Raw genomic sequence first — 10,954 nt, forward strand, 5'->3', positions numbered from 1 at the left:
TTGTATAACACCTTTCACACATAAAAAGCAGTAGAAAAGGTATAACATCAAAACTCATTTTAAAAAAGATATGGAAATGAGGGACACACACAATTGTTCAAAAGTTTAAGTTTAAATGTTTTAGTTTCTCATGTCCTACGCTTTTTAAAATGTGACTTAAAGCCTCTTTGTTGCTGCTTTTATCTTGTTGTTTCAATATAAATCAGGGAAGTTAGAAATGAATGGCGTTTCAGTGCTAAATCTCTAGACCTCTCCTAGCCTGTAACAGGAAGTGAGGTTGGGAAATCTCTCTGCTTTACTTGCGGCAAAGCACATTTCCTGTGGTCATTTTGTGCCTCATCAAGCACATTCCATTGTGTGAGCTACACAAACTGTTTGAGTTGGAACCATTGGTCTATCTGCACTATTACAGTAATCTCCTCCCTCTGCACTAGCGATGTTACATCCACGATTGAACCAACAAAGGAAAACATTCACACACACTAGAAGCGTTTGTATCATTTAAACAAGCACTGACAGGTCAAGGTGGGATCCGCCTGTGCTGACACTCCTTCGAATTTTAGGAGTTGCCTGGATACATCATCACAGCAAGAGATAGGAAGAGAGAAGTTGGCAAACTGGAAAATAGAGAGTGAATAAAAAAAATAAAAAAACTGTCTAGAGCTTCAAACCTTGCCGGCTATCGCAGGAATGTTCATAGAATTGGTTGCAAAGCCCATGCCAAAAGCCATAGCCGACTCCACTCCCAGGAATGACGCCACTAGTTTCTCCAACTCTTCATGTCTGTCAAGGTTGCCTAAGCAAATCACACAAATAAATCAGCTAATGCAAGCAAACACTCACCTATTATAAACAGTGCTAGAGAACCGACACCTGTGTATAAAGCAAAGTCATCCTAGTAAGCTCCTACATAAGACTACATAATAACTAACTAGATTTAAAGTCGGCATGAAATAAAAACTCACCCTATTTTCTAAATACGTGATATTGATCTCACTATGAACAAGTCTTCCATGTACGTTTCATTTATTTAAAAAAAAAAAAAGACCACATTAAAATGTCAAAACTGGATCTTCCGGTGAAAACAACCCTGTCGAGCTGTTTTTGAATGCAAGACGTTACACTGTGTCTACACCAGGCGCGAGTGGCGTGATGCGACGTGACAAAAGAAATAGAACCCATTATAATCAGTGATGCTGTCTACACTGAATGCAGCGTGGCGTGACGCAACACTAAAAAACCTGACGGTAAAATGATGCCCCGTTCTATTTCTGATGTACTTTGATACGAAGGACAGATGGATTTGCTTCGCTTGCTTTGTCACGTCCGGTTTGGACGGTTTCTAGCTGTTGTGCCATGATGCAACCCGTGTAGACATGGTAATAGATAAACAGTAAGCTAGCCTTATAATAGAGGACATTCACAAAGAATGTGTTTTTGCATTCCTCTGTGCTAGTTTTCCATTGTTTTTCTAGGTAAACATGCAGTAGATGGACACGTTTCACCATTGCGCGTGCGTCTCGCACTTTGCATTTTGTGTATAGAGCTTTTTAAACATAATAACACATTCTGTGTAAATGGCCCCATAGTCCTCCAGTGTGTTCTGGGTGGATTTTAGGTGGTTGCTTATTGGGCAAAGTCAAATAAATTAAAAGCACACTTTTTCGCAGTAATCTACACAATTGAGCTTTCATTAATGTCAGCAGTGCAAATAGTATGGCATGACGTGTCTATGTTATCAATGCTTGCAATGGTGCAAGCACAAATAATAAACGCCCATTAAGAACATTTATGTCCCTATATTTTCTAAAAAGCAAACCAATGAGCACTCACCCATTTCCTGTCTGGTGCTGGCCACGCCCACCCCAACTTTCACCGTCTCATCTCCAGCAGCTGTGGCACAGAAGCCTGTGTTCTCTGCAAAGCCCAGATAATTATACGAGCCCAGGTTTATCACATTTTTCACCACTCGCCCAGTGTATCTGAAAGAGCACAATACAATTGCGTTAAATGACTTTTGAGCAAACGCTAATCCTTGACAACCGTAAACTGGATTAAGTTTCATACAACCTCAGTCAGCTCATATTTCAGGTTATGCTTTAAATAGCCTTACTTTTGAAGGTTTATTGTACATGGGCTTGTAAATGACCTTGATATTAGCATCAGAATTCAGCTCTCATCTTGGGAGGTGTGGGGGTTTTGTTCGTGTTCAGGTTCAAGACAGCCTACTTACTTAAAGGTCCAGTTGTAATCATTGGAACTCCGCTCAACAAGGTCAAACTTGGCCCCAGGAACACTGGAAATGGGTCTGTTCCAGCTGTCCCGAATCCTCATGTATAAATTCCTTGTGTAGAAATTCTCAAAGTCTTGATAAAGTGGAACAAAGTCCTTGGGGAGAAAAAAGTAACAGGAACCGTCACATACTTGACATTTTTGTTTCACCAATAGAAAACAACTCCATACATTTCGGTGACTAAGTGATCTTGGATCCAATATTTTAGGAAAAACAACATCCATACAAAAGCATGCAGCAAAACAAAGCGTAACCTTTCAGTGCCCTAAAGTTCCTTACAGTAACGGTAAATTGCACAATATCCTTCCTCTGACACAATGTTCTCTTCCTCTCAAACTTGCACCAATTAATGACCAATGAATTGATTTTAATTCGTTGTACAATCACAGTAAATTACTCTCAAAATCTTTTCTGCCATATGAATTTTCAGAAGTAATCATTTCAAATAAAACAATATTTCATATTTTATCATTGTAATTTAATCTTTAACAGTTTTCCTTCTAACATGAAACATGCAGTAAACCACTTGGTTGTTGATAATAAGAAGTTTCCATCTTAACATCAAAACTCGTACATTAGTAAACCTACGTTTAAAACAATAATATTGTGAAATATTACAATTTAAAATAACTTTTCTATTTTAACATTTTAAAAGGCAATTTCATTGATGTCAAAGCTGAATTTTCAGCGTCTTCAGTGTCACAAGATCCTTCAGAAACCTAATATGCTGATTTGCTTCTCAAGAAACATTTCTTGTTATTGTTTAAGTCCACCTGTAGTCAATCATTTTATCTCTTAAAACTTATATTTGATCAAATAGCTTCAATGTAACTACACCCTTGCTTCATGTACATGCGGATCCATGAATATGCAAACAAACCCTGCCTCCATTCACTCATACAGGGTCATCTATAAGCCGATGTATCATAATGGTAATGTGTTTTATGTAATCGCTCTCTACAATGGACACATAGCGGCAATTAATATGATTAGCCTTTGGCTTGACTACGGTATCAAACAGGTAATAATGTGTTGCTAATGTCACACAAACCATGTTCCCGTTCGCCTTCTCAGAGTCAGACCGCTGCCTTAGACACTCTTTGAACAACTTAGAACGTCAGTGGTAATATATATATATTTTAAAATTGAACATTTTGAAATAGAAAATTAAAATGGGCTAAAATTATGAAGAAGAGTCCTCATTCAACTTCAGCCATTTATTGATGCAAAGGAGATCTGTGAAGTGTTTCAATCGGGTTTTTAAAAAAACATCACTATTTTTGTTTTTAATGATATTTTTCTTGAGACCTACCATGGCAATTTCACTGTACTACTTCTCCTAGATCTGACGGAAGCATTTGACACGATTGACCATCATATTCTTATATCTCGTCTTGAAATGTGTGGGTATTTGTGGAAATGCCCTCAGATGGATAAAGTCATACTTTCAAAATAGGAGTTTCTCTGTCTACATGGGAGAGTTTGCGTTGGCCTCTGCACCCCTAGCATGTGGTATCCCGCAAGGTTCGATCTCTTTATATGCTATCGTTAGGATTGATTTGGGGTAAATACGTTGTGTCATTACATTTCATTCTTACACCGATGATAATCAATTGTATTTGTCTTTTAACCCAAACTCTTCCATTGCATTGGGGCACTTGTTGGCCTATGTAGATGATGTGGATAGATGGCGGCAAACTTCTTAATGAAGACTTAAAGGGGTGGTTGCATGCGATTTCACTTTTTTAACTTTAGTTAGTGTGTAATGTTGCTGCTTGTGCATAAACAGTATCTGCAAAGTTACAGCGCTGAAAGTTCAATGCAAACGGAGATATTGTCTTTTAAAGTTATGGCAGTTTATTGCCTACAAAAACAGCCGGTTTGGACTACAACAAGCTTCTTCCCGGGTTGGTGACATCATAAACCCTTGCTATTAACATAAACACTGCCCCCGCGAACACGCAACAAAGTGGGCGAGGCCACGTCGAAAAAGAGAGAGAGAGCTGTTGCAGAACTACAAACTACATTTGGCCATCTAACCAATCTAAGACCATTGCGTTTACGGAGGGATGGGCTTCACAGAAGCAGGAAGCAAACGAGCCGTTCAAAGGACAGTGGAGACAGCGGTGTGGAATAAAGGTAAAATATAAGAAAAATACAGCGTTTTAAAAAAAAAGAAGTATTAAGACTTGTTATACTGCGCCCCATAAACACAACCAAGCCTAGAAAAAAAACACGGAACCACCCCTTTAATGAATCGAAAACAGAGGTGATTATTTTTGGTCCCTCTGAAATGAGTGATACAGCGGGAATCAACCTGGGTACATTGAGCCGTTTTAGGAAACATTTAGTAAAATATTTGGGTGTGATCTGTGACAGTGCCTTCAAATTTAACTCTCAATTAAGTGAAGTTGTCAAACAGGGTTTATGCAGGTTTTATGAAAGTAAATGTAAGACCTTTTTAAGACCAATTATAAGAAAATTTAAGGAAATGGAAAGGAGCATAACACGTCAATTTGTTGTCTAAATGTAAATGTCTAGGAAGCACAGAATAAGTTGTATTAGCAACACTTCAAAGTTTGAAAATACAATTTACAACATATCTTTATTACTTTTTAATTCATTTTACAAAAAAATTGCTTAAAGTCAGAATAGCTCTGCTCCCAAACACTAGAATATGGAAGTAACTTTTACCGTACCTTCTGATCACACTGTAACAAAAAGTGATGTTCTTTTTTAAGTAGTTTTGTCTTGTTTTCCAGTGCAAATATCTATAAGATTCTTAAATCAAGATACCTTTACTTGAGAAGCAAAATGACAGAAGATAAGAAATCTTGTGATCTTGTGAAAGTGATTTTATGATTAAAACAAGAACAAATATCTGCCAGTGGGTCCAGAAAAATCAACAATTCAAATGAAAGTAATTTTCATAACCATTGACAGATACTTGTTCTGGTTTTAAGCATAAACTCACAAAAACAAGACTTAATTTCTTAATTTTGCTTCTTAAGTAAATGTATCTTGATTTAAGGATGTTTAGATATTTGTACAGGAAAACTATTTTTTTTTTTTTTTTTTTTTGCAGTGCATGCAATTTAATTTTTGAATTTAATTTAGAGCCCTATTACATCTTTGGGTAAACTAGTAACAAATTTTTGGGTGAACTTTCGTTTTAAGTTTACCGTCCCATCCTACTTTTGATTTATTCATCCAAAAGTTGACAAATTCCGTGACATTCCACATTATATAGGAAATTCCGTTTTTATGAATGGATTCTGCGATTCTGTACACGTTTTCCGCATCGCGGAAATCATAGGGCCCTAGTTTAATGCCATGATATTTAATTTAAGACTTCTTAAGACTTGCTCCAATTAAAGACATTAAATTGAAGATGGTCAAATGAAGACTTTTTAAGACCCGCGGAAACCCTGGTAGTTTTTATCAACTAAGAATGATTGCTAAGATTAAGCCTTTCTTAGACTTAGAGAAGATCATTCATGTTTTTACTTTCTCTCGATTCGATTATTGTAACTAGCTTTATTATGGTTCTCAAACAAAACTTTTGGACAGATTACAGATGGTCCAAAATGCAGCCGCAAGATTACTGACAGGAACTCGAAAAATATGGCCATATTACGCATGTCCTGAGATCATTGCTTTGGTTACCCAATGGTTTTATTGGTTAAAAAATTTTTTTTTTACATTTTGATCAGGTATGAGTGTTGAGGTATTGTCGCTGTAGCTACCCGTCTGAGTTAGTCTTGAACGGTGTGTGTTGATGTTTTTTCGTGGTTATTAATTATTGTAATTCTCTCTCTTTTTATTTTTTATTTAATTTCATTGTACAGTACAGTGGTCAACTATGTTGTTTTATTATGTGCTTTATAAAGAAAGTTGGATAAGATTGGATCATAATATTTTAATATTCATTATATACATACAGTAATTCACCTGCTATATTGCTAAATGTACCCAATTGTTCATATCAACAAAAAAATATGCCGGTATAACCTGGCTTCTCTTGAGACTCCCCTGCTTTACAGCATAGATATACTAAAGCCTGCTCGCCCACATGTTGATGTGATTAGTAACAAGATTTGGTTCACTGCAGTTTTAAAGAGAAACTACTGAATGAATTTGCACATGGTTTGTCTTAAAGTATATATAAAAACTCCACATAGACATGTAAACAACATTAAAATTTTAAAAACAGTTGTGCTGCCTAATATATTGAAACCTTGGCATTATTTTCATGATTCTTCGATGAACAGAAAGTACAAAAGAACATTTATTTGAAATAGAAATAAGATGAAACTGTTTTTACTGTCACTTTTTGATCAATTTAATGCATCCTTGTAAAACGGTACTTTAAACGGTAGTGTATATATTTACTTTTTCCACCAAGCACACATGCCAATGTTTACCTTCTGCTCCTCCCTTTCTCTGGCTATGTGGCATTTCTCTATTTTCCACTCCCTCATGAAATCCCGCAGATATCCAAAGATCGTGAGGATGCCGTAGCCCATGTATGTGAGCACGGCAACCAGCATGGGAGTTTCCTCGAAGGACTCAACGTAAGGCCTGCTGTAAAGTTCTCCATTGCATGCAGCATGGTAAACCTGTAAAGCAAAGCCCATCAAAACACTGTAGTCATGGTACCATCACATCGTGGTTACTGATTACAAGTTGTGTAAATTTCCTGTGCAATGCAAACGTTTGCAGAACAACGGATCCCTTTTCGGTTCATTTAAAAGTTTAGTACAGAAACAGTGTAAAAAGCTTTATTCATCGATAATTTGGAAAAGTCAGATTAACTTAAACAATTCTTTTAAACAAAAGTTTGGTCTCCCATTGTCAAGAGCTCGGTTACTCATGGTGACCAAATGATCACATTCAAGTTTTGGTCCAAACAGATTAAGCAGTCCATTCAAAACCCTGTGATTTGCAGGCACATGTGACTAGTCATGCCCCGCTAACAAATACCACGGAGTCTAGCAACAGTGACATCCACGTGAGCCGCCACCAGCTCTAAGACAGCAGCACGACTTAGTACTCAACTGCAAGACTGAAAGTGTCTTCCAGGAAAAATGAGCGATAACATATTTACAAAAGTTAGATACCTTTAAAGGCTGTTGCTGATCATTACAATGCAGAGTGAATCAGAGCAAGACGTTTTTAGTTGGATAAAGAAAGGAGAAGTGACAATAATAAAGTAGAAAACATCTTGGAATAGATTACCTTGACCAAATCACCCACTCAAAACACTTACAGGAGGCACATGACGGAAATTCCTAGAGCTTTAACTTGAATCATGAGTTGCTTCCAAAACACAAGATCTTGACTTGCCTTGCCATTTGGCTACTTAGCTATTAGATCCATTGACTGATTTATTATCAACAAACTTAAATTAAATATAGAATATAGATGTAAATATGAATAAAAATAAGATTTACATATGTGTAATGTATTATGTTATATAATATATGTATGTTACTAAAACCAACAACATATTTAATACAGGGACTATTCAAATATAGAAGTAGAATTGTATTACCAATATATAGATCTATTTTCTATCATTTATATGAAACATAAATGGAAAGATTCACAAAAACTACAATTCTAAAGTATATTACTAAAACCTAGTGTTTTTATACAGAGTAATTGAATATAAACCTAACATATTATATTAAATAATTCTCAGGGTTGGTTCATATTTAAAAGTCCCTTAAGCTTTGGGTACAAAAAAGACACCAAGCTAGGCTTGTCTTTCTCAATGTATTTGACTTACAAATGCAAAGAAAGCATGAGCTTGCACATATTAACTTCTGGTTCGACAAACAGTCTCCACTTATGGCACATCATCATGTTTCAGATGTTACGATGGCCAGGGCTCATAAAAATATATTATGAGGAGAAAGTCTACATCTCATCTGGCTGTCAAACTTTACTTTTTCCACATGTGATCATGCCATAAACAGCGAAAGTGCATGTCATGCACTAACTGAACACTATAGCCAGGCAGCCACCTCATTGGGAGCAGCTGTTGTGTTGCCATGCATCATCATAATCGGCGACAAAATGCATATATGAAATATTAGACATGCATTATTCGAAGCTCTGAAGGCATGATGTGGCCTCACCTTCTCCTGCTTTTGATACTGATGATGGTGATGATGGTTCTTCACCATGCCATTTCTTCCTGGTTTCACACCATTCGCTGCATGACAATCCTCTTTTTTATTCCCCGCGCTCTCAGTCATACTTATCCAAGACTAAACACATACGATCAAATGCATGAAAACGTAAAGATGGTAATGAGTCGGTGATCAGGGAGACGCGCGTCCCCGCTACGCTACCCCGAGACCCACAAGAGGGAAACCTGAAATTCCAGCCTCCGCTCACCGGAAACCAACGCCCCGTTAGTCGCGCCAGCCAATCAGAACGCAGAGCTCAGATATTGGGCGTGGTTTGTATTACAAAGGGCGTGTTCCTTCTCGCGCTTCTCCTCCTGGGAGAATTGAACTCGAATAACCTCTGTGTGTTTCACCTGTCTGTTCATACTCAAATACTTGTATGATGCTTGTGGTTGCAAATTAAATCAGATCATCTATAAAATATGAACAATCTTAATCTCGGAAACAAGCAGTAAGGAAGCAAAATGCCTACCTACGATTGCATCCCTTCGCCCGAGTGATATGCATTTTCTCTATTACAGTTTTTCTCAGTCGCTTTGGTACATTTCTCAGATCAGAATTGAAATTCTCAAAGCTACCTGTTCAATCTTCACATCATTGTGTCACTTGTGCACATCAAAAAAGCAGTTTCTCATTTCTTTGAACAAGTTGCAAATGCTTGTGTACATCCATGCAAATGATTATGTACAATTATCTGCTGTTTCCTACATTATCAGTTGCTTATGTCATGTTGATGAAAATGTATTATAATGGGTCTCTGTTGAATAGTCTCGCCCCACACAACATTTAGGCATTAGTTCATAGCATAAGTCTTTACATGCAAAATGGTTGAACAAGTTGTCATAAAATGTCAAGCATATTTCTATTCATTTCCGTTAGACGTTCACATTTCTACTTTTGTTTTTCTGGGGGGTTTTTTCTTTGCGCTATGCAGTGCTGTCTTTTCCTTTCTGTATCGCAATGACATGGTCTGTCAACAAATTACAGTACAAACAGTAAAAGCGTAAATGTGAATCTTGTCCAGTCTCTTGCATTCAAACTCCCACATACACTAAGGTGTAACCTACACTTTACAATAATTGTCATCAAATTTTAGCCATATTTACATCAGAACATCCCTCCAGAGTACAGTTATATTGACAATATGACTGACTAAGCAATTTGACTGTGTTATTCATACACAATGACACAAGGACTTGTCATTCTGATGGCACAGTCATGTTCATTGACACAGATATTTACTTTTGAGAGATGAACTAAGGATTTTGAGCAAGAGACTGGCTTTTGCAGGTAGTCCATGGTGTTTTGCTATTTGTACAAATTGTTTTGAGAAATGCACTTGCTGTTTTGCAAATGTCGAGGATGATTCGAGAAATGTACCAAAGCGACTGAGAAAAACTGTAAGATATCATTTTACAAATATTTCCAATATGAGTTCCATTCAGGTGAAAGATGAAAAAAATATGTTTTATACTGTGTATTTTATCATCAATATTAGCAATTACATCCCTTTAAGGATTGTATATATTCTTATTTATATAGTACATGTTATAATAATTTGAATACAAATAATAATAATAATCAATTATAATGTATAGGCTGTTGCTTGTTGCCACTTTGACCAATAGCAGGGCATGTTGTAGATAGACAGACAGACAGACAGACAGACAGACAGAGAGACAGACAGATAGATAGATAGATAGACAGACAGACAGACAGACAGACAGACAGACAGACAGACAGACAGACAGACAGACAGACAGACAGAGAGACAGACAGATAGATAGATAGATAGATAGATAGATAGATAGATAGATAGATAGATAGATAGATAGATAGATAGATAGATAGATAGATAGATAGATAGATAGATAGATAGATAGATAGATAGATAGATAGATAGACAGACGGACGGACGGACGGACGGACGGACGGACGGACGGACGGACGGACGGACGGACGGACGGACGGACGGACGGACGGACGGACAGACAGAACAGTCGACAGACAGACAGACAGACAGAGAGACAGATAGACAGACAGACAGACAGAGATAGATAGATAGATAGATAGATAGATAGATAGATAGATAGATAGATAGATAGATAGATAGATAGATAGATAGATAGATAGATAGATAGATAGATAGATAGATAGATAGATAGATAGATAGATAGATAGATAGATAGATAGATAGATAGATAGATAGATAGATAGATAGATAGATAGATAGATAGATAGATAGATAGATAGAACATTCGACAGACAGACAGACAGAGACAGACAGACAGACAGAGACAGACAGACAGACAGAGACAGACAGACAGACAGACAGACAGATATAGTTTATTTATTTACCAGACGGTTTTATCCAAGGCAACTTGAGAATGGAGTAAACACTGTGGGCCAGTTGGTGTCTCTCTTACATCACCAGTCGCACAGTTTGTCTAGGAACTATGGGATT

General features: G+C 36.9%; 1 protein-coding gene across 1 annotated transcript in view; it reads right to left on the reverse strand.

Moving 5' to 3' along the window:
* sptlc2a (serine palmitoyltransferase, long chain base subunit 2a) overlaps positions 1–8,714 on the reverse strand; it is a 37,662-nt gene extending 28,948 nt beyond the window's left edge. The window contains exons 1-5 of the mRNA XM_079832675.1: positions 8,437–8,714; positions 6,718–6,912; positions 2,234–2,388; positions 1,834–1,982; positions 672–796 (exon numbers count right to left, since the gene is read on the reverse strand). Coding sequence (XP_079688801.1) covers positions 672–796; positions 1,834–1,982; positions 2,234–2,388; positions 6,718–6,912; positions 8,437–8,556 — 744 coding nt within the window. The 5' untranslated portion in view covers positions 8,557–8,714. The remainder of the gene's footprint in view (positions 1–671; positions 797–1,833; positions 1,983–2,233; positions 2,389–6,717; positions 6,913–8,436) is intronic.
* Between the last annotated feature and the right edge of the window lie 2,240 nt (positions 8,715–10,954).

Source organism: Gobio gobio (genome assembly GCF_949357685.1).
Source record: "Gobio gobio genome assembly, chromosome: 13".
NCBI classification, from domain to species: Eukaryota; Metazoa; Chordata; class Actinopteri; order Cypriniformes; family Gobionidae; genus Gobio; species Gobio gobio.